Source organism: Halichoerus grypus, chromosome 8 (assembly GCF_964656455.1).
Source record: "Halichoerus grypus chromosome 8, mHalGry1.hap1.1, whole genome shotgun sequence".
Taxonomy (NCBI): domain Eukaryota; kingdom Metazoa; phylum Chordata; class Mammalia; order Carnivora; family Phocidae; genus Halichoerus; species Halichoerus grypus.
In genome coordinates, this window is record NC_135719.1 from 125091957 (window position 1) to 125114923 (window position 22967).

General features: G+C 53.2%; 2 protein-coding genes and 1 long non-coding RNA gene across 5 annotated transcripts in view; 2 read left to right on the forward strand and 1 right to left on the reverse strand.

Annotated features, from left to right (window-relative positions):
* The first annotated feature begins 82 nt into the window (after positions 1-82).
* Positions 83-6723, forward strand: ISCA2 (iron-sulfur cluster assembly 2). 2 transcript variants are annotated; one of them, XM_036114455.2, is made up of 4 exons: positions 83-179; positions 376-481; positions 617-732; positions 1145-6723. In XM_036114455.2, exons 1-4 carry the CDS (start codon positions 109-111, stop codon positions 1317-1319), a joined length of 468 nt encoding a protein of 155 aa, XP_035970348.2. In that variant the 5' UTR covers positions 83-108; the 3' UTR covers positions 1320-6723. The 2 variants fall into 2 exon arrangements, with proteins under 2 accessions (XP_035970348.2, XP_035970349.2); XM_036114456.2 differs by having other exon boundaries at positions 379-481.
* Positions 5165-22967, reverse strand: part of LTBP2 (latent transforming growth factor beta binding protein 2) — a 102471-nt gene continuing 84668 nt past the window's right edge. For both annotated transcript variants that reach the window (XM_036114450.2, XM_078053957.1), the window contains 18 exons: positions 18648-18767; positions 17437-17559; positions 17081-17206; positions 16512-16637; positions 15626-15748; positions 15397-15522; positions 14874-14996; positions 14060-14191; positions 13660-13785; positions 13012-13155; positions 11946-12137; positions 11741-11824; positions 10888-11016; positions 10456-10593; positions 10203-10370; positions 9634-9915; positions 8503-8652; positions 5165-8050 (listed from right to left, as the gene is read on the reverse strand). In XM_036114450.2, coding sequence (XP_035970343.2) covers positions 7905-8050; positions 8503-8652; positions 9634-9915; positions 10203-10370; positions 10456-10593; positions 10888-11016; positions 11741-11824; positions 11946-12137; positions 13012-13155; positions 13660-13785; positions 14060-14191; positions 14874-14996; positions 15397-15522; positions 15626-15748; positions 16512-16637; positions 17081-17206; positions 17437-17559; positions 18648-18767 — 2558 coding nt within the window. In that variant the 3' untranslated portion in view covers positions 5165-7904. The remainder of the gene's footprint in view (positions 8051-8502; positions 8653-9633; positions 9916-10202; positions 10371-10455; positions 10594-10887; positions 11017-11740; positions 11825-11945; positions 12138-13011; positions 13156-13659; positions 13786-14059; positions 14192-14873; positions 14997-15396; positions 15523-15625; positions 15749-16511; positions 16638-17080; positions 17207-17436; positions 17560-18647; positions 18768-22967) is intronic.
* LOC118549849 (uncharacterized) lies at positions 17555-22585 on the forward strand. The gene is made up of 2 exons (XR_013440782.1): positions 17555-21779; positions 22419-22585. It is a non-coding gene; the product is annotated as an uncharacterized LOC118549849 (long non-coding RNA).

A 22967-nucleotide genomic window follows, 5' to 3' on the forward strand; every position in this document is an offset into this window, starting at 1 on the left:
AGGTATGCTCGGAGGCGGGGTCTCTGTGGGTCCCGCCTCCGAAGGCCCAGGTGGAGAAAGGGATTGGGCGACGCGAGGGGTGGGGTTTGTGGAGGTTTGTGGAGGAAGATGGCGGCGGTCCGCGGGTTATCTCGAACGGCCGCGGCGCTGAGGGCGGTCGCTCCCTGGGCAAGGGGCAGGTAACAAGCCTACGACAGCACCTGGGAAGGTTAGGTTCTGCGCCTCCAGAACTAAGGGGGGAATTAAGGCCTGCGGGAGGCGAGGGTTTGGCGTGAGGCTGTCCAGGTGGAGGTCGTCAGGTTTGCTGTGAGGCTGTTCAGGTAGAAGTCACCAGGTGCCCCTCTGCTCCCGGGCTCATCCTCCTCCCTTGTGCAGCAGGCTCCTCGCGGCCTCTCGCGGACCTCAGGCTCGTCGGGAAGCGTCGTCCTCCAGCCCCGAGGCCGGCGAAGGGCAGATCCACCTCACCGCCAGCTGTGTCCAGGTAGGAGGCCGGACGCGGGGCGGCGGTACCGGGGAGAGGGCCAGGAGTGCAGGGACTTCCCCTTGGCCCACCTTTCTTGCCTGGCATTCTTGATCCCCCCTTTTGGCATTCTTGATCCCCCTTTTTGCATTTCAGAGACTTCTGGAAATCACCGAAGGGTCAGAATTCCTAAGGCTGGAGGTGGAGGGAGGTGGATGCTCCGGATTCCAATACAAATTTTCACTGGATACAGTTATCAACCCCGACGACAGGCAAGAAGGAAGGGGTGGGTCCTCAGAGAATGTGTGGGAGGGATAAAGGTGCACGTTTATTTCAAATTTAAAAGGTTTGCTAAGAACGCCTACCACCACCCTTCTCACATAGTGGGAATACAGTGAAGGTTTGTTGTCATGATTCAGAGTAACTATGTTATAGGAGGAAAGTTGGCCTGCCTAGGTCCGTAGTGTAGAGTCAGGCTGGACTGGATTCCAGGCCTAAATCCCTAAACATTTACCAGTATTATTCCATTGACTCTTTTTGCCTCAGAGAAAAGCAGCACCTGTTAGATAATAAGGAATGCTTCTCCTGTATTTGGAAAAACAGGATGTGCACCCCAGGGCTCAGAGGGTGTTACGGTTTTGGTGTTTATGATAGTCATTAATGTCTTCCTCCTGTCTTTTTCAGGGTATTTGAACAGGGTGGGGCAAGAGTGGTGGTTGACTCTGATAGCTTGGCCTTCGTGAAAGGGGCCCAGGTGGACTTCAGCCAAGAACTGATCCGAAGCTCATTTCAAGTGTTGAACAATCCTCAAGCGCAGCAAGGCTGCTCCTGTGGATCATCCTTCTCTATCAAACTTTGATGCTGTGCTCGCTTTGGCAGCACATATACAAACTTTGATGTGATGACAGGTGACCCAGAGATTGCCACCACTTGTACCAATCTGAGGAACCTGGGACTGTAGAATTCTAGAGGTTTCCTTCCAATCATGTCCTACTCTCAATTTTATTTCCCTCAGTCCAGGAGTATTGTGTTTTGCCACTATTATTTTCAGAATATGAAGCTTTTATTCTTGATTTATTTTCACTCACACGTTTCTAAGGCCAAGCCTCTAGGTGCTGTGATCTAAGATCTACTAACTGGTTGAAGCCCACCCAGTATAATCTGTAGAGCCTCCAAGGTTCCAAAATTTGGAGTCACTTCTCAGGCCTTCAGAGTTGCATGTACATAGGTATATAGCTATGCATAAAAGCTTCATTTTGAAGAAAGCCCTTATTGGGTTCTGGATCAGGATCACAGATTGGGTAGCTTGAACACTGGTTACTAGGCTAGAGAGGATGAGAAAGGCAAAGGGAAGGTTCTCTTTTTCATCTCATTCTTCCTGAATATGCAAGTTGATGCCCTTCTTTTTCTTTCTTTCTTTTCTTTTCCCCCACATCCTTATTTTTTGTGCTGCCCATTCTCCACTTCCCATTTGTTAGGGTAGATACATTTTCCTTTCTTACTTGCCAGTCTGCTAGATTCACAAAACCAGTAGTCCATCATCCAGGAAACTTGGATCTAACCCCCACTGATAACCTGTATCATTTGAAAAATAGGCCCCATACTCCATACTCACACAGAGATTTCAAGATTCTGTGATGATTCAGTGACTCTTTTTAGGATATGTTGCTTTACTTACCTTATGGTGTAAAATGTCTTTGGTCTTATGCATAGCAGGAAGTGGTCCCTTTGTTGATATAGATAATGGATAGGGATTTTCTTTCAGGTCGGATTACCAGATAAAATGCAGGATGCCCGGTTAAATTTGAATTTCAAATAAATAATTTTTAGTGTGTGTCCCAAATATTTCATGAGACATATACTAAAAATTATTTGTTTATCTGAAATTCAAATTTAACTGGGCATGTGCATTTTTATTTGTTAAACCTGGCAACTTTATGTTAGAGTCACTGAAAGAAAAGCTTTTTAAGCCACAGATTCCAATGAATTTTAAAGTACTTGTTTGGGTCTGACACGTAATTAGGCTACAGAGCTAGCAATAGTTCTGGCAAGTGTGTGACGGTGCTGGGGGAGCTGGAACTGCATGGACAGACAACTGAAAAAAGACAGAAATACCACCACCATGACAAATGATTTATTAATGCTCATGTGGGGAAACCACAACCAAATTGGTTCTGGAAAAATTATTGGTTAAACCCTTGTTTTCCTCAATAGCCTAAAACTTCATTACAGCAAAAACTTGCACTTCTGGACTGGATTGGAATTAAGGTCATTCAGCAAAAGAATTTACCATTAAAAAGGGAAAGGCAGAGTTTAGAGACAAGATATCTGAGACAGAAGCTTAGGTACTTACATTTTCAATATGGGAAAACCTAGGATTTAGAGAAAGCAAACCTATTGTGTGTACAGTGTGTACAAAGAGGAAGGAGGGGACACTGAGAAACCTGACCTTTCTTAGCAGATTTCCGTTGGAGGAGGCAGAACACAGCATATCCTGGGAGCATCTGTTTAACTTTACTAAGACATTTAAAGTTGCTGCCAGTACCTGGGCCTAATAAGATTTTCAGCTCAGACTAAGTCTTTTCATCCTCTTTTCTTTTTTTAAAGATTTTATTTATTCATTTGAGAGAGAGAGAATGACAGAGAGAAAGAGAGAGAGAGCACATGAGAGGGGGGAGGGTCAGAGGGAGAAGCAGACTCCCCGCTGAGCAGGGAGCCTGATGCGGGACTCAATCCCAGGACTCCAGGATCATGACCTGAGCCGAAGGCAGGTATCGCTTAACGAACTGAGCCACCCAGGCGCCCCTCTTTTCATCCTCTTTAAAAGGAGATTCTGCTACATTTTAAATGTTAGAACATACTGTTTTAAAGAGTGCGCTTTATTTTATTTATTTTTTGAAATAAGCTCAACGCCTAACATGGGACTTGAACTCATGACCCTGAGATCAAGAGTCACATGCTCTACTGACCGAGCCAGCCAGGTGCTCCATGATTTTGTGATTTTAAAACTCATGCAGAGCACAAGCTTAATAGCTTTAGTTGCTAAATAAACCATTAAATTGCAGTGGTCAGATAGGAACAGAGTCCCTTTGAATGCCTATATGTAAGTACCTGCTGTTAATGGGAGAATTGGAATTCTGTGTTTTAGAAAAGGTGGGTTTCGGAGAAATCACCTTTATCGCACTGAGAAAGCCTCATGGGAAAATCTGAAGTAGTAATAAGAAGCTTCCATTGGAGTCGGATGATGTAGAAATTTTAAGAGCATAGAGAGATAATAGCATCAAGGGGTCAGTGGGCAATTTGCTTGGAATAAATAGTAAGTATAGTAAAATAGGTTTAGGGTCTTCTGCAGGCCCTTTATGACTAGATGCCCTCTTTCTGGTAAAGACCAGCAGATGTTTTCACAAATTTTGCTCACTGTGCAAATTCATTTAGGAAAACTGTTATACTCTTCTGGTATCCATTGGAAGATTTTTTTGCTTCCCCATTACTTTCAAGGGGAAAGGCCTTATTGTTGCAGAATTGGTTTTATTTATGCAAGTTAGAGAGTGTTTGGGGGCAGCATACCCTACCTTTGCCCTAGTAAGGCATAATGCAAGAACCAAAGGCAAGGGAGCCCTGCATCTGCTTTATGTTGTGAATCTGTGTTTTTTGTTTGTTTGTTTGTTTGATGTTATTCATTTGAGAGAGAGAGAAGGAGCAGGGGAAGGGGCAGAAGCAGACTCCCCACTGAGCAGGGAGCCCAATGTGGGGCTGGATCTTGGGACTCCAGGACCATGACCTGAGCCGAAGGCAGTTATTTAACCGACTGAGACACCCAGGTGCCCCATCTTTTTTTTTTTAAGATTTTATTTATTTGAGAGAGCAAGAGTGGGGGGCAGGACAGAGGGAAAGGGAGAAGCAGACTCCCCACTGAGTAGAGATCCTGAAGCAGGGCTTGATTCCAGGACCCTGAGATCATGACCTGAGCTGAAGGCAGACGCTTAACCAACTGAGCCACCCAGGTGCCCCTGTTGTGAATCTGCTTTATGTTGTTGGCTCAAAGCGGGGGGCCTCTTAGTCAATGTCCAGATCTTACCTTGTGGAATCGTACTCTTCAGTTATGTGATTGATAGCGACTAGTGGTACGTGAACTGTAGGTGTCCCACCCACCCTTAGTTTGTGTGGGAATGTCGACAAATTACAAGGGATTAGGAGAAAACAGGTTTAGAAGTAAGAGATTAGGAAGGGCTAGTAAAGTAGGTGTCCAAGAAGAACTTTGTAATTTTTCTAACTTCTAAGAATTGAAACCCGTTATTTCAGTCTTCTGTTATAAAGCACTGAGAGGAGGGTTGACGTTTGGCAGGAGCATCCTATATAGAGAAGTGGGCAACACCGATTGTATGGTGTAGCCCTCCCTTAAATGCTGGCTGAGAGTGGATAGCATGCCGCTGGTAGTGTGCGGACCTAACATTGTCCATTGCAACATAATTAATGGTTTTGCATGTTTGTGTCAAAGGCAGGAAATTCCTCTACTTTTCTACGTATCTAGCAGTGGTGTTTATGATTGCCCTTTTAAAATCCCTGTTTGCCATTTCTCCACAGAAATGCTACAGGGCTGTTTAAAGGAGTTTGCTTTAGGAAGTTTTGAAATAATTATGTGGCTTTAATTGTCAGATAAATATATATAAAGAAGGGAGCATTTAAGCAGTCTATGGCCAAAGCTGTATTTAAAAATATTTTATTTTTTTGGAAAGGTAATACACATGGTACAAAATTCAAAAAGACACAAAAGGGGATACAGTGAAAAGTCTTCTAATCCTGTACCCATCCACCCTGTCACCCCCCCCATAAACCACTGTTGTTTCTAAGAATTTACCCTATAGGTATAATCCCATAGATATAATGTGAAATAACATATACACAAGAATATTCATTATAGCATTACTTATAATAGCAAGAGATAGGAAACAATGGAAATGTCCATCAATAGGGGACTGACTAAATAAATTATGATTTATCCATTCAGTGGAATAGTATACAATTATAAAATAGAATGAGACAGTTCTTTATGTGCAAGTCTGGATTAAGTGAAAAAAGCAAAGTGCAGAACAGCAGGCATAGGATGCTATTTGTGTTTTTGATACAAAGAAATATGTGTATGTGAATGAAGTTTTTCTGGGTGAGCAGGAAGGCGAGGGTTGGGAGGAGGCGTAGCGCCAGTGGGTATAGGGAAGAGTGGTAAGAAGTTCTCTGAACCATGGCTTGTAAGGCAGAGTGGCGAGGATGAGGTCAGCAGATACCCAGTTGTCTTCCCCCTTTCTTTAGACAACTAGCAGCACATGGTCCACTTTGTTACACAGCCTTCTTTCCCCGCTTAGTCTATTTTGGATTTCTTCTCAAGGTATTAAGAGCCTTTTTTTTTTTTTTTTTTCATTTTTAGGCCTCAGTAGTAGCAACTAATTGCTTCTAATCTTTTGCTGTTACAAGTAATGCTATAATAAATAACCTCTTACACGTGTTCACATTTGGTGAGAATATATCTGAAGGTTAAATTCCTAGAAGAGTCAAAGAGTAAGTGCTTTTATAATTTCGAAAGACATTGCCATATTATCCTCTTCAGAAGTTGTGTCAGTTTAAGCCCCTGTCAGCTGTGTATGTGAGTCCCTCTTTCAGCAGATGCTTGCCAACTAGGAGTCTTAACAAACTTCTGATCTTTGCCAATCTGAGAGTTTTAAAAGTGTGTCTCGTGTGGTTTTAACTCGCATTTTTTTTGTTATGAATATTTTCATATGTGTAAGAACTACATATTTTTGTCTGCTGAAAACATCTCAACTAGTATAGTGACGTAGAGCAAGTTGTTTGAACTCTGCGTGTCTCCATTTCCTCATCTATAAATTGGGAATAAAAATAGTAGGATTGCTGGATGATTAAATGAAATTTGTGTTGAGCACTCAATATAGTGCCTGGCACATAACAAGCATTCAATAAGTTATTATGGGATGGCTGACAATTAGAGCAGCAGGTAGGACAGGACAGATTAATAGTATCCATCTCCATGTCTTCAGGCACATCTTGTTCATTTACATTGCCTTTCATCAGACAAATGCAAAGGCAGAGCTTTCCTTGTCTTAGAAGAGTAAAGAATCTTTTCCCATTGGATCCTAATCATAGGCTGTCGGCAGAGCTGGCAAAAGGATAGGCACAGCCTCATGTCTAATATTTAGACTTAGCCAACATGGTAAAAAAATTTGGTTTAATATGAAATAAAAACAAAAACAGGAGCCCAAATGTACGTTTCTTTATTCCACCATGGTTCTAAACTCCTAGCTGGCCAAGGATGGAGTGGGTCTCTCCTTATAAACTGAGAGGGATGCCAGATCCCATTTTTGAAAGAAAGACATCAAGGGCTTCTGAGTAGAGAGAAGAAACAACATGGGAAATCTGGCTTCCCCTAAACCAGGCTACACTGTATTTCACAAGCTAGAAAACAGACCCCTTTATTTTTAGTACCTCAAACTGGTATCCACAGGAGAGCCCAGGAGAGGTTTGTGTCCTGTAAGAAGCGGTGTGTATTTAATACAGGTCTTCGGAGGTGGGCCCCCGGCCTGTGGCAGGCTTGCTGTGGTTGGTGCACGGGAGCTGCCGCGGGTAGATTGCGAATGTTTACCCAAAGCTACTGAACATTTTCTTTAGCCTTGTTGAAAGCCTTGGCTCCCCCTTTCTTATCACCTCCCCATATTTTTCATATTGCCCTCTTGCTGCGTTCTCCGTCTCCGTGCTCCCCTTCGTTTGCGTCTCTCACACTCAGCAAGCTACAATCGGTCTTGCTCCTCTGAGATGAGGAGATCTTCCGCCCCTGCCTGGGGCCGCAGAACTGCTACAGGATGGACATGTGGCAAAATCTGGCCCAGAGAGATTGGCTGAGGTGATGGTTCTTGGGAGGAGGCCTTGGAGTCACTCCCCAAACTTCCCCCAATCCTTTTTTGCTCAAGAGATACTGAAGGACCATATCTGGGCAGATGTAACCTCTGACCCAGTTGTGGAATCATCAGGATGTCATGTGGATCGTGACTGGGAAAGGGTGTCAGCAATGTGAGGCCGAATGACCTTGCATGTTTGCACAGCTTGAGGGGGTGGATGAGGGCCATCCTTTGGTAAGCATCCCATAGCAAGGCCAGGACAGGTGGCAGACTGATCCTCACGGCCAGTGGCTGAAGCATTAAAGCATTTGGTGGTGTTTGAGCCAAGCAAGGGCATGGCAGCATGAAGGCAGTGATAGAAGCTCACAGCCAGGGCCTAAGCTGGGAGAGCTGAAAAGCAGGCAGGGCTGGCTGGGAGGCTGGGCTGCAGGGCCTTCTGCCTGCTTCTTCATGGTGTCTTCCCAGCTAGGAAAGCCTCCTCCAGGCCCCTGCCTGTGGCTGGGGCCCATTTCCAGGTAGCTGTCCACACCGACCCCTCACTGCTACTCCTTGGCAGTGCAGTGTGGGGGGCCTGCCTCGGCCACATAACCTGGGGAGCAGTGGCAGCGGTAGGAGCCCTCGGTGTTCTCGCAGTGACCATGGGCACAGAGTGCAGCAGGCCCGTTCAAGTCATCACACTCATTCACATCTAAGAGGAAGGGAGGGAAGAGAGCGCTGTAGGGAGCCCGGGTGCCTCTGCTGCTGTGGCCACTAAGCTCTGGCCCCTGCCCAGCAGTGGAATCCTACACGTGGCAGCAGGAATTCGAAGTCACTGCCCAAAACTAAGCTCAGAGACACAGAGCAGGTGGTAGTGAACCCATACTGTGCCCCTGAGAGTGACCGTGCTCCCCTGTCCCTTTCCTCTGCCGAGGAATCTCCATGAAAGGGTTTTCTGTACCCAGCAGGAGACCTTCCTTTGGCACGCTCTCACGGCTTGGCCTGGCTCCAGGACGCCACACTAGGGGGCAGCAGTGGGTTTCCCAGCCACCCTAAGTTCAGTCCTGTATTTCTAACTGAGCAGTGGGGCTGGTCTGACCTTTCCACCTGGAGCCATCAGGGTCCTCCTGCTCCCTGGGCGTTGCCACTCAGATCAACACTTACCCACACAGGCCATGTGGGCCATGTCCAGCTGGAAGCCCTCAAAGCAGTCACAGGTGTAGCCCTCCCTCACGCGCACACAGCGGCCATTCTCACAGCCGTTCAGGACGCCGCATTCCTCTGCCTGCAGCCCTTCGAAGCCGGCCTGGTGCTCTGGTAGGAGGGAGTCAGAGAAGGAAGCTGAGGCCTTGCACCCGACCCTGGGGCCCCCACCCTCCACCACGAAGGGTTGCTCCTGTTGAACTCCTAAGGTCAGGGTTGGGAGGATCTGAACGCCTCACGGAAAGCTGCTGAAATAAAAGGCTGTACCCTTAAGAAATAAGTATGTGTCATCACTTACGGTGGCAGAGACATGCTGTGCTTTAAATGTCAGCTCCAGGAAGGCTGAGACTCACTACTTTCACAGTGCCAGGGCTCCGGAGCAAGTGGGTGTCTAGTTTTGGTTTTGTTGTGGTTGTTGGTGGTTAAAATCTTTGTATAGTTTTTTTGTAGGGAGGAGATTGGCAGCAAGAGGGGATTACCCTCACTCAATGCAAAGCGGAACTTAGGGATCTGCTTGAACCTCTCCTTTCTAAGCAGCTCCCAACCCCTGAGAAAGACCCGGCCCCTAATCCCCGCGCAGCCTTAGTCTGACGCAGGGGCTGTGCTCGCGGCTGCTACGTCCATCGCACAGGTGCCAGGCCTGGCTTCTTAGAAGCCCAGTCCTGCATGCTGGAGTCATTGCCACCAACAAACCGAGTCACCATAGCAGGCCTTTAAAGTGATTAGAAATCCTTAACGCACATTTCAGGTGACAAGTGTGAGCTCATAGAGCAGGTTATTCTGCACACTGAGTGGCGTGGAGGGAGAAACACAGAGCGGAGTGTACCTGCTTTCCCTTGTTCTCTCAGCTCCCTCAGGGAAGCTTTTGAGGTCGAGGTGGTGTCCTGTACCTCTTTGTGTCCCCTGTGCCAGTTTATCAGAGTTGTTAGGGTCTGAGCCGGGCATTTGGAGTTGGCCCTTGAGTGACCTGAGAGGGCTCAGTGGGTCTTCCCTCTGCGGCCCTGCCCTGCTGGCAGTGATTAGTAGGTAGAGGAGGCGGGAGAGAAGCCGCTGCGGGGCCCACCGCTTCCCCATGTGGGCGGCAACACAGACCTGGCCCGCTGGCCACGTAGTGGGGCTGGAGGTCCGAGGGCTGCAGGGGTGACTCAAGAACTGGTGTGTGGTCCCCGGTGAGGCTGGCTGTGTTGGGGAAGGGTGGCTCTGGGATGGTGTCCTCAGGGCCCAGGTAGTTGTAGAAGGGGGCCCCATCGGGGCCGTAGAGGCCGTAGTGCAGGTCCTCGGGCCCAGGGCCATACTCATAGCCTGGCCGGAAGTGGACCCCCGCCTCCCGCTCCGCTTCAATCCGGGCCACGTTGCACAGCTGAGCATAGACCTCTGTTAGGGAGGAGGGAGACAGGAAGCTGCCAAGTTCCTGCTAGCTAAAGCCTGATGTGCTGTCCCCCGGCTCACTGCCCGGGGAGAGGGAACATGCTGGGACTGGTCCCCTCCGGGAGCTCCCGGCTGTACTCTCCCCCCCCGCCCCCCCTTTTGTCCCCAAGCAATAGGGATGGAAGACGGGGCCACACTCTGATTGCTCTACTTCTAAATCCCTCCCTCCAAGGTGAGTGCATCCCCTTCCCTAGGGCCCCTCCCTCTGAGCAGGCACGGGTCACCCTTCTCACCAGAGCTCCTGGGGGGGCAGAGGGCACACTGCTGGCTCCAGGCCTCGCCGTCCTGGCAGCAGCATTCCGTGTAGGTGGTGCGGCGCCCGTGCAGGGGCTGGCTGCACACGTAATTGGTGACTCTTTTCCAGCAGATGTCCGTGTGGATGTCGTGGTCAGGCAGGTCCTCTGGTGGCACAGGGCCCAGAGGCACGTGAGCCCTCCCAGCCCAGAGCCAGTCTCCCTGCCGCCCTACCGCTCCAGGCCTACTGACCAGTGCTCCCGGTGCTGTTCACGCAGCGCTGCTGGCTGAGGTCCAGGGTGAGGGGGGGGCTGCAGAAGCAGTGGAAAGAGCCTTCGGTGTTCACACACTCACCATTCTCACAGGCCATGTCCTGGCACTCGTTGTGATCTGGGGTGGCAGAAAGGAGGAAGGAATGTGTGGGGCAGTACCAAGGCAGCTTGCCCACGGACCGTCTTCGTGGAAGGAGGTTTTCTGGTAACTGATAATGAAGAGTAGCACCCTGCTTCCCCCTCCTCCCCTGACCCAGCCCAGCCTGCGAGGCACCTCCCCAGGGATGCCTTTCCGACAGGGGCTCACATGCAAGCCCTGACAGCCCCACGGCTCCCCTCCCGTCCGGCCCGCCGGCTGCAGCAGGACCCGCCAGCACTGATGGGGCCGGGGAGGGGTGGTGTGCGTCCTCACCCTCGCACTTCCTGAGGACGGCGTCGTAGTGGTAGCCGGGGTTGCACAAGCAGATGTAGCCAGGCACCGTGTTGAGGCACCGGCCGTTCTGGCAGAGACCAGGCCCAAACATCACACACTCCTCTGCATCTGTGGGAGGGCAGAGATGACGGGAGAAGCTGGACGAAGCAGAACTTAAGACGAGGGGCTCCAAAGCCAGGCTCCCTGGGTGGGAATCCTGGCGCTGCCACTTGCTAGTCCGGTGACTTTGGGCAACTGAGTTCTCCTTGCCTCCGTTTCCTACCTGAAAAACGTGGCTACTATGACTTAAGCTCTTATCACTGTTATGAAGATTAAAAGGTTAATATAGGTAGGAGCTCACATAGCGCTTGGCACATAGCAAACACCTAAGGAAAGCCACTTCTGTTTCTATTCTATTTCCGTCTCCAGCTTCAGGATTAGGGCACTGAAGGGCTCATACCTGAACTACCCACTTTGAGTGTGGGTGCCCCGAAGTTTCTGGCTTTGTAAGTGGGGCCAGGGGGATAAGCAGCTGTCTCTGTACAGAAGTACTCCCCACCCTGACCCTGTGCCCCATGACTGGGTTAGTCATGGCGTCATAGTTTGTCCTGGAGGGTTCAGCCTTGGGGGAGCAGAGGAACCGAGGTCGGGTTATATGGACACCTCCAGGAGGGACTCAGGGCAGACCTTTCAGCTGCAAATCTGCAGGTAGTCAGCCCTGGGACAGGAACGAGGGAAGCGACCTGGGAGGCCGGGGCTGCATGCAGAACTTCTCCCGGGGGCCTCCCAGAGGACCAGGGTGGGCCCCTGCAAGTGAGTGGAGTTTGGGGAGGAGGGTCTCTAGGGAGGTTACCTGTGTACGTGGTCTGTCCAAACATCCAGGCTCCGTCCACGGGGATGTAGCCTTTACCACTAGGGCAGATCTCACTGAATTCAACTGTGCAGGGAGGCATCCAAGCTTAGAGGCAGAAGGGCTCTGCCCCCCTTCCTCTCTCCCCTTCTTCCAGATTCACTGTACAAAGCTGACACTGAGGATCTGGGACCCTTGGGGGCCTTACCTGAGTCCTCAGCTGGGCAGAGGTCACAGGCATCCCCCCAGCTGGCACCCTGGGTGCAGCAGCACTCGGCCCGGGTGGTGTTCCGGCCCAGAAGGCTGGAGCAGGGCAGCTGGCCGTTCTGCCCAGAGAAGCATTCCATGCGGATGGGGCCTGGGGCGCGGTCCCCTGGCGGGGCCTCAGGAATACTCTGACCTGCGTGTGATAGATGCCCTTTATCACTGTCTGTCCCTGGCCCTCTGGGGCACCCTAGCTTTTGAATTTATTTTCATGGTTTTACGTTTATATAGCACTTCACAGTGTACAGCATGCTTTTACCTGTATTGTCTCACTCGATGCTCTTGACAGCATTATATTATCAGCTCCCTTTTGCACATGAGGCAGTTGAGGCTGAGAGAAGCTACGTGACTTGCCACGGCCACCAGCTATTAAGTGGCACTGACCCCAGTTCTTCTGGTGCCCAAACCCCTACTCTTTCTGGAATAGCTCCCTGCCGCCCCCAGTACAGGAGGTGCCCCCAGTCCGTGGCCTACCATATGGGCAGCCCCTCCATTCCTCAGCCCACACTGTACCCCAGCCCCTCCCACCTTTCCTTGTTCCAGGTCTTGCTTTCATTTTCCCCAAGTCAGAGGAGGCCATCTGAATCCTAGGCCAGCCTGGGGTGAGAGGCTGAACCCAACAGCTCTGGGGTGGAGTGGGCAGGAGAGAGTGAGGCTCAGCTCAGCTTCATGGCCTCCCTCACCGAAGGGCTCCCTGGGGTCACTCTGAGGCTCAATCTGAGATCCCTAGGCACCGTAAGTTGGCATCCGTTCTTCCTGAGCCCCCTGTAGGGTTGTCACAGCCCCGAGCCTCCAGGACATTCCCTGACCTGGGACAGACATCCTCTTGTCTTGACGTTTGCCATACTCTGACTCCTCACTCTGTTCTACTCCAGTCCTAAGTAGCACCCTTGCGCACACGGCCCTGGGCCCGGCCCAGGCTCCCTCTCAGTAGCCGGAGCGGTGGAAGCGCTCTGTAAGCCGCAGAGCGCTCATGCATAATGACGGCGTAGAGTATGGGGCGCGCTCACCTCCAGCCACCCGCGGGCGACAGCGGCCCTCCTGAGCGTCGTACTCCTCCAGGTCGCTGGCACAGAGGCACAGGAAGGAGCCCTCCACGTTCTCACAGAGCGCCGCCCCACACACCGCCAGCATGAGCTCACACTCATTCACGTCTGCCAGGCACGAGGACAGGCTTGGGGGTGGAGAAGACGCAGCCCATGTCCCCCCGGCCCTCTGCCTCCAGCCCAGTGGGCGGATCCTCCTCTCATCCCCTCAAAAGAAACCGGCTAGGTCTCAGGGGAAGAGCAGAAGGGAGTTAGCAGGAAGGAGGAACAGATGAACAGAGAGCATCAGAAGGGAGAGGCGAGAAGGGTGGCAGAAAAGGGTCACTAAAGGGACCAAGAGGAAGGGTCCCTCCCTCCGTGCACATTCTCCCAGCGTGCCTCTGGAGGCCATGAGGTCTCTGGAGAAGGGCGGTGCGCCTTCACTACTGTGCTCGCTCTCCCTGCCGGTAGCACATGGCCACCCTTCTCCTACCGAGCTGGTCAGGGTGCCCGCTGCGGGGTGGAGCTAACTCACCCTTCCTTGCCCACTCTCTGAGGACCTCTTATGGAGCCGTGTGACCTTGAACATTCCCTTCCCTGGCCCCGAGCCTGGCTAGCCTGCAGGCTTCTCACCAACACAGTCCAAGCCGGAGGACGAAGTCTCGAAGCCCTGGTCACAGAGGCAGCGGAAGGAGCCGTCGCTGTTGTCACAGAAGCCGTGGCTCCCACACAAGGTGTCGTTGGCACACTCATCTATGTCTGTGGGACAGTGGGGGCCAGAGTGTAGGGTGCACTCTTGCTCTATTTGCTGGGAATACTTGGTCTATTGACATCAAGGTCTGTGAAAAGTGACTTCTAAACACAGGACAAGAATGCTCTAACATTACCGTTCCTCTTCAATTTCTGTGCAAGCCCTGCTGTATGGAAAACACGCAGCTTCAAACCGCTACAAAAATGGAGTCCTCGGGACAAAGGTGTTTCTAGTTGGATGCGTGAAAAATAGGTGTCCTCCACCCTCCCCGTTCCTGCTCACCGATGCAGTCCCCAGCTGGAGCCATGTGGAAGCCAGGCTGGCAGCCCAGGACACAGCGGTAGGAGCCAGGGCTGTTCTCACACCTCCAGGCCCCACATGCCGAGTCTCCGTAGTCCTCACACTCGTCAACATCTGGTCCCAGAGCCAAGAGAGGGGACAGAAATGGGCAGGTCACTGCTCTGGCCCCACCTCCTTGGCATTACAAGGTCATGTCCCACAGCCTTCGGGGTCCTTGATCTGTTACAAATTACTGTGCTCATCTCAACTCCAAAACAAGTTCAGGATCATTTCTCCTGACCCAGCAGGGATGATTGTCTAGGTAGAGAACTATATGTGATTTAGGAAAGCACTGAGCTCCTAGCTGCCTGCAACACCCTTTCCCCCACCCCCTTCTCCCTGTAGCAGAGTACTTTATGATTCTCTTTATATAAAACCTTCACCAAAGTGTACTGCAGAAAACTGTCTTCATATCTGTCTGCCTTGCTCGATTTCAACACTGTCCATAACTATTTGTCCTAGCAAAAGACATGGAACCTAGCAGGGGTTTAATGTCTATTGAATCAATTTGGCTTTAAAAACTAGACTGTGTGCTCTGCTAGCACAAGGATTATGATTATCTTCATTTTGTCATCTTTGGCTAGGCCCCGAGTCAGCCGAGGCTCAATGAATGCATTATCTATCGGATGATTAATCTGTGGGAAGTGCTCTGCCTCCTGCAAGCTGCAGTCCTGGTCCTGGGGAGCTGAGGACCAGGCAGGGGTGGAGGTGGGCAGGTGTGGGGCCGCGCCCTACCCACGCCCCCCGGAGCCCTTACCCACACACGCCCCGCTCTCTGGGGAGGGCTGGAAGCCGGCCTCACACAGACAGCTGAAGGAGCCCTCCATGTTGACACAGCGTCCTCCCAGACACCGGTCCGTGACTGCACATTCGTCCACATCTAGAATAGAGGCCCCTGTCAGCAGACCCAGCCCCGGGGCCCGGGGGCCCGAAGCAGCCCAGAGGACAGCCGGAGAGCGGCTCGGGGCTAGAAGATCTGAGGGAGTGTCCCGAGCTGGAAGCCAGAGGCCGGGCTGCGGGGAGGAGCCCTGGAACTGAGGCACTATCAAGGGCAGAAGGATGACACCCAAAGGGTTCAGAGGGCGCCTGTCTGTCGTAGACATGGCGGAGAGGCCCCGTTGAAAGACTCTGAGTGCCTTCCTGACACCTGGCTCCCTGTCATCGCTCAGCCTCCCATCTCCCAGCCCTGGGTGGGGCTGGGAGCACCGGATTTCAGTCTAGACATAGCCTCCGGCAGCCCCTGCTGCTGGCAAGTGGACATGGCCCAGCTGGCTTCTCACCCTGGCAGCTGGTGCCCCCCTCTGCGCTGGCGAAGCCTGGTGCGCAGAGACAGAAGAAGGACCCGTGGCTGTTGAGGCACTCGCCCCGGGGTGCGCAGTACTCCTCTCCCACACACTCGTCCACGTCTGCAAGGAGAAGGCAGGCAGTGGTGTCTCCCAGGCGTGCTGCCACCTCCCCCGACCCCCACTCACGGCCCACAGTCCCCGATGGGCATGCGGAGCCACTCACCCTCACACACGGTGCCATTGGTCAGCTGGAAGCCCGGGGGGCACAGGCACTGGTAGGAGCCAGCCGTGTTCTTGCACTCGCCTCCCCGGCAGCTGCTCCGGAAGTCTTCACACTCATCCACATCTACAGGGTCAGACGGGGAGCAAGGCAGCCCGTGGCGGCACCTCCCAGGGACAGGAGGCAACGGGGAGGTCTCCAGAGGGTCTGTGCCCTGCCTGGGGAGTCCGGACCCGGAGGGGCATCATCCCCTTGTAAAGCGGCACAGCTGGGGAGGGGGCCTCCGGGAGCAGCGTGACTGCAGCTCCTTCCACTTCTGCCTGGAGAAGCCCAGCTGGCCTTCTCCAGCTGCCACACGGTGCCCTTGGGGACACTCAGCCTCTCCCCGAAGCCCTGGCCTAGGGTGGCCAAACCCACTGCCCTTACCGTGGCTGAGACAGCTCAGATTTTACGGAGAAGCGATGGGAAAACAAATGAGAAATCAATGAAGGAAACAGATGCCGAGAACCGGAGAAGGTCACAGAAACTACGTTCTTGAAGTAGGTCTACGGATTGCCTGGCCCAGGCCGATGTTATCCAAAATCCGCTCCCAGCTCCCACCCTGACAAAGAACCCAGGAGGCTGCGTGTGGAACAAACTCCCCTGCAGCTTGCGATCCGGTGGCTCACTGGCCCCTAGACCCAGACTGGCAGCCGTCTTTCCAACCCCTGTTGGGGGACGGGTGAGGATAGGTGTCCTTCAGATGCCATCCAAGGTGGACAGAGCGGCCCCTGGCCCGGAAGCAGTCCCTGCTGTGTCTGGTCACTCCCTTCTCTAAGGGTGGCGGGTTAGCTCCGGCACCCCATCGGTGCTCCCCTTCCTCCTGGTGGCGGGGGAAGGGGGCTCTCACCTTCACAGGTGTGGCCCAGGGCGCTGGGCCGGTAGCCCGCCTCGCAGTCCCTGCAGGAGAAGGAGCCGGCCGTGTTGGTGCAGACTCCTGAGGGGCACACTCCCGGGAAGGCGCACTCATCTAGGTCTGTGGCAGACGGCCAGCCAGTCACCCTGGGGGCCCGGGAGGGCTCCCTCTACCCGGCCAGGCAGGAAGCTCCCCACACCTCTGGCCTCCCTCTCTGAGCTTGTAGGCCTTTCTCCGGGCCGCTGGGGAGAGGCAGGCCCTGGCTGTGGGCCTTCTGTGGGGCAACCCTGGTCCGCCTCTCCTCAGAATGCTCTGGGGGCAGCTCTGCCGTCAGCTTCCCTCTTGTCTCTGTGACTCCCTTTTTTCCCTCCGTCCTCACCTCCAAACTTGGGGATGATGACAACAGACGCTCTCCTTGGGGCCAAGTCTATTTCTAGGGTCCCCTAGTCTAGCCTGGAGACCCTCAGCAGCAGCCCAAAGCTGGGGGACGAACAGAGGAGTCTTTGGGAGGTAAGAAGGCCTATATCCTTGGTCCCCCTCCGCCAGCCGCTCCCCGGGGTTACCTTCACAGGCAGTGCCGTCCTCGTTTACCCAGTAGCCACTCTCGCAGGCCGAGCAGCTGAAGGAGCCCTCGGTGTTGAGGCACAGGCCCGTGGGGCACGAGGCCCGGCTGGCACACTCATCGACATCTGAAACAGGCCAGTGAGTTCTGTGTGGGGCTCTGCAGGACAGACGTGGCAGGACAGCCGAGACTGACAGGTCGGCAGGGGTAAGGTGAGGGACGGGTCTTGGCAGGATGTGTGGCTGGGTCAGCATGGTTAGGGATGCGGGCGCAGGGCTGGATTAGGAGCGAGTGTGCAGAGGGAAGGAGCTGCAGGCCAGTTTGCCTGCAGAGGAAGGTGCTTTAGCATCTCTGTACCTTGGCAGCCCTTCTCATCTGAGGTGACCTTGTAGCCCTGCTCACAAGAGCATTTAAAGGAGCCCTCCAGGTTGATGCACTTTCCATGGGCGCAGACCCCGGAGGTCAGACACTCATTTATATCTGTGGGAGAGAAGTCCAAGATGGCGGGCGGGCCTCCTGTCCTTCGTGCAGTCCCCATTGTCAGGCTTAGGGCATCTTAATGATGAGGCCAGGGAATCAGCACTCAGAGGGGGCAGAGGCCACCCTGGGAAGGCGCTGAGGTCGTTCCTGCTCCTGGCCCCCCCCCCCCCCCACCTAGGCAGGGCAGGGTGCCCTTCCCGCCTGAGCCCACTGCAGCTCTATCTAGTAACACGTAGCACTCCGCGTATGTCCTAGAAAAGGGAGCCAGGTCCCCCAGCCTTGGGGCTGGTTTGGCCCATCTGAAGACGCCCAGAATGACATGTCCTAGACCCTTGACTCACCTTACAGTAGATCTAAACCTTTCTGGTCTCCTACTTGCCAACCAAACTGGTATGATTCCATGTTCCCAGCCCAACAACCAGCTTCAGTACGTGAGTGGGCAATGCAGAGAGAGGCCAGTCTATGCCTGGGTGGTTGAGTGGCAGTCTCAAGGGCCTGGGAAATGCCTGCCCTCCCCAGAGCCTCAAAGCATCTATTCACAATTCAGTCCCTCCCGGCATTCTGAACCCTGGGCCCTTCTTCCTGCAGGGACTGAGGGGAAAGAAAATTCCTTCTATAGCTGACATGCAGCCCCCTCTGGGGGGAGAAGAGCACCCCTGTTGGTGAGGTGTTGCTGTTCAGACATTGCTGTAGAGATGCCGAAGGCCCCTCCTGCCCGGGAACCACAGCAGGACTTGGCTGCGAGCTCACACCACCAGAGTTAGCCTCTTGCTAAGATTCTTGGCAACTCACTCTACCCAGCAGGATCCGGCCACAAAATCTTCTGGGACCTTGGGCTGTAGCTCCGGGATGGACATGGCCAAGGAGCCAAAGGGGCCCCCGCCCAAGCCGATTCAGAGGGCAGAGCAGCAGTCACCCAAGCACACCCATCTCATGGCCAACGTCATGTGGGAACCCAGCCAGGTCAGGCAGGACAGTGGCCTCCACGCCACTTCCCTCTGCCCGTCTCCTTCCCTCCCTGTGTGTGGGCTCAACCGGAGGTCCCGAGGCCACACAGCCCTCTCAGTGCCTTGGCGAGCGGCCCTCACCTACACAGCTCCCGCTCTGGCCCTGGTAGCCCTCCTCACAGGCAAGGCAAGTGTAGGATCCGGGGGAGTTGACGCATCTCCCGTCGGGGCAGGTGCCAGGGTGACGGCATTCGTCGATATCTGCAAAATAACATCCCCTCCCTTGGTGATCCCTGGGAGCCACAGCACATGGGTAGTTCTGTGAGGAAGCCAATCCTTGATCCTGCCCTTGGTGGGGGAGAGGGAGGGATGCCAGGTTCTGTCCAGACGGAAACTAGGAAAAAGTGAGTGCCGTCCAGTGTTTCCAGCTCCACCTCCCACCCACTGTCCCGGACAAAAGAGAGAGATAGAAGAACTTTAGAAAGGGAGACTCCCTGGGTGGGGCAAGAGGCCATGGTCACCATTAGCCCTGGGAGGGTGGGAGAGCTCTGCTTTGTGAACTGGACCGCTGGGAAGGGCCTTCATAGCTGCCTGGGTGAATCCTGTTCTTCTACATAACCGGGATGGCGCACGCTTGGCACAGCAGGTCCCCGAGGCCCCAGAACGGATCACCAGCTGGGCAATGGAGGCAAAACAGGCTTTCCTGCAGCAGGAGAGGGGGACTGAGGATGACCCCCCAATCTCGGGAAAACCAGCCCTGAGGCCGATGCAGAGTCACGGGTGGAGGCTGCCAAGGCTTCTTGGCTGGAGAGACTTTTGTTCCAGCTGAGAACCATGTAGGGCTCCCAGCACTCACTCTGGTGAGGTCCAGGAGAGAGTCAGAAAGGGTGAGCCTGGGCACCAATCAGACAAACAGGGGAAGAGGGGACCCGAGGAGGGAGAGGAGCAGCCAGTCCTGGGAGAAGGACAGCAAGGAGGAGGACAGAGGTCTTGCTCCCAGAGACTGCAGGCAGTGTTCTTCCTGGTGCCACCTGGCATATCCGGAAGTCCATCACTCAGGGCACACAGGGGACTTGCTCTGAGTTAGGGAGGTCACAGCGCAGGGCTTGATCTCCGGGTTGGGACTGCAGGAGGACGTGATGTGCCTCGGGCTCAGTGTTGAGGCTCCCAGTCCCTATTTGTGACAGATTGACTGAGCTCCAGAGGAAACAAGAGGATTTATTCTTCCTAAAAGGGTAATTGTCACTCTCCTGGAGGAAGTCCACCGGCTTATGCAGATTCAGAAGCCCTCCTGCCCAAGAGGAAGACCTACTTAGCACCCATGGAGGGAATGCAGGAGGCCCGGCCAAGGGTCAGAACACAGACTTTCTGCAAAGGGACAAAAGCCAGCAGCTGTTGTCACAGAACAGGACATGGGCCCTGAAGTGAAGAGTGAAAATGAGTCTCCCTTGAGGTTGTTTGTTCTGCAGAAGTCAGGCCACATCAAAGCCCTCTGTCCCAGGGAACTGGGACCCTCTCAAGGCCAAAATTTCACCCCAAGGGTCCAGAAGAGGAAGATATACACAGGGCAGGTGGTTGTTCAGGTGGGTATCTGCAAGGAGATACCCAGAACCCCTAGGCAATCTTGGGGACACTGAGATAAGGCTCATCTCTACAAAGAGGGTAGCCAAGAGCCCTTGGGTGGGCTGTGGTGGCACTGGGCTAACCTATTCTAAGGGTTTCTGTAAAGACAGAGATGGAGAGAATGAGACAGAAGAGGGGGATTGAAGGGTCTAGGACCACTGACTTTGGCTGTCCAGGAGAGAGCAGCCAACACCATGGCCTCGGGGCCTTGGCTGAGGTACAGGAGGAAGATGGGCAAAGCCATTGGGAATGATAAGTAATCCCTGCTTCAGGAGATAAAGAGGCAGAGGTGAGGACCCTTTTCTAGGACTACTCTGAGAAAAATGAAGTCTTTGGATCTCTCCTGCAGGGATCAGGCAGTGTAGGAAGGAGATTAGATTTAGCAGGAGCAAAGAGCCCTGATGTCTGTCCTGCCCCCAATGTTCTGGGCACATTCGTGGAGGTGGTGCACAAAGTGTCTTATGCTGGGCATTAGGAGACTCGTGGTACTGATGCTGTTCACTAAGTATTCCAGCTCTCCCCTTGCGGGGCTAGGGTGGGCTTGTGCCCCCTGGTTCTTTGTGGTTGGGTGGGATCAGGGCCTTAGCACTGGCTCAGGAGCTACGAAGTGTGTCATTTATGGACCAAAGCATAATCGTGAACCACTCTGAAGAGTGCTCTTCCCTTCTTCCATGGAGACTGGCCACATTCAAGACACTGGCTATTCCTTTCGGCGAGTTCTAGAGTCAGGAAATGTGGGGCACGATCCTCAGCTCACCCACGATGGACACGTGGCATTGGTCAGATATAAACTTGCTGCGTTCTAAGTCATGAAGGTTGGGGTTGCTCATTAACGCAGCATAACCTAGTCTGTCCCGGCACCCCACTGCTGGCTTCCTTCCTCAGACCAGAGCCCCGCCGGCGATTACTGCATGCGAGAGGTCGGTCAGCATGTGGGAGAGGGAAGGCTCTCCCAGATGGGAGTGGATGTCAGAGCCATCTGCCACGCCCTTCGAAAGGAGCCAGATAAAGATTCCAGATGAAGTAGACTCCACTTCTGACCGGTCTGTGTTAAGGGCACAGATTCTGATGTCACTAGCTTTCCTGAGGCTGTTCTACCAACCTGGTATGTGGACTGGAGCCAGATTGTTCTGCAATATTAGTCTAGGATTTGAATTTTATTTTATTTTATTTTTTTAAAAGATTTTTATTTATTTATCTGACAGAGAGAGCAGGGCAGGCAGAGGGAGAGGGAGAAGCAGGCTCCCCACCGAGCAGGGAGCCCGATGCAGGACTCGATCCCAGGACCCTGGGATCATGACCTGAGCTGAAGGCAGACGCTTAACGACTGAGCCACCCTGACATCCCATAGGATTTGAATTTGAATCTAAGATTAGCATATATTTTGGTGGGTTCTAATAGCTTGGTAACCGGCGGCAGGAGCCATCTGTCTTACTTATCGCTGTTTTCCTAGCCCGTGGCTGGGACACGAGTGGCCCTCAACATATGTTGCTCACCAAAGAATGAGGCCATGGGACTAAAACTTCACACCCTCTTGCTGTGAGGTTGCTGAAGAGACCCCAGGAGACCCAGGGAAACAGGCGCCCCGGGACCGGCTTGCCAACCAGCTCTGCACCCTGGGAAGATCCTGGAGCCTTTGCATGGGGAAATGTAAGGGTCCCCATTTCGGCTCCTTGTGAGAGCACGGTGTGGGAGCGGGAGGGCGCTCCGGGGCCAGAAGCTCGGGAGAATTTGGATGTGGTTGGGGCACAGGAAAGGCCTGGCAGTCTGCAAGGGGTCTAACCCCTTTCCATGGGAACCCAGAGTCTTGGTATGACAGAAATGCCACTGAGACTTTGGATGGGCCACTGTCCAGAACATTTGGGCCTTCCACCAGAGACTTTGAGTTGAAATGGAGAGAGTGGTTTCTCAGTTGGAGCGAGAAGAAAGAGGGAGAGGAAATTGACCAGGCTCCCAGGGTGATGGCTGGGTCTGTGGTTCCTGATGGAAACCCTGGAGGAGTTTGCAGGCTACATCAGGCTGTCTTTCAGCAGCCTGAGTGTCTGCCCGGGGCCAGAAACCCACCCTGACCTCCCAGCCGAGGGGTGCGTCTGGAACTTTTCCTCCGGGAGGGAAGGGGACGATCCAGAGTCGTGGACTGGAGCATGGGGGGGGAGTCTAGAGGTAAAAAAGAATGGGGCCCTCACATAGAAATGCCACCCCCTGTGCACTGCAGGTCTTGTCGTATGTATTGGCTTATTTGGTCCTCACAAGGGCCTCTGAGATGGGCATTACGGTTTGCATTTTCAGATGTCAAGACAAGAGCCAATCCCAGGCCCGTCTCTACCAGAGCTTGTGCCTGTAACACGGACTGGTTAGTATAAATCTGGTCTTTTTAATGTCCTGGTATTTTCTTGGTTCATCTCCTTTAGTTTTGCTTTTTTTTTTTTTTTAAATAAAGTCTAATGTCAAATTTGTCATGTTGTCATGCTTAAACGAGGTAATCTAGCAAGCCTCGCACAGCTCCTGGCACGTAGAATACACCCAGCAAAAGCTAACTCCCTCACTCTCCATTCTCCTGGAAAATGCCGGGCTTTCTGACTCCATCATGCTCATGAGGACAAAGAGAGTGCATTTTGGCTTTGATGGTGCGTAGGCCAGGGTATTAAAGGGAGAACACCAAGAGGGAGGCATTGAGAGGAGGAGGTGACCCCCGGGGGATGCAGATAGAGAGCTGTCTGTCCTCCACCCCCCGCCACCTCTCCCCTTTGCTAAGACCTTCTAGGACTCCAGACTTGGCTTCCCTGGTAATGGCATTGGAAAGGGGCACTCTCCCTTCGTAAGGTATTTACCTCCAGG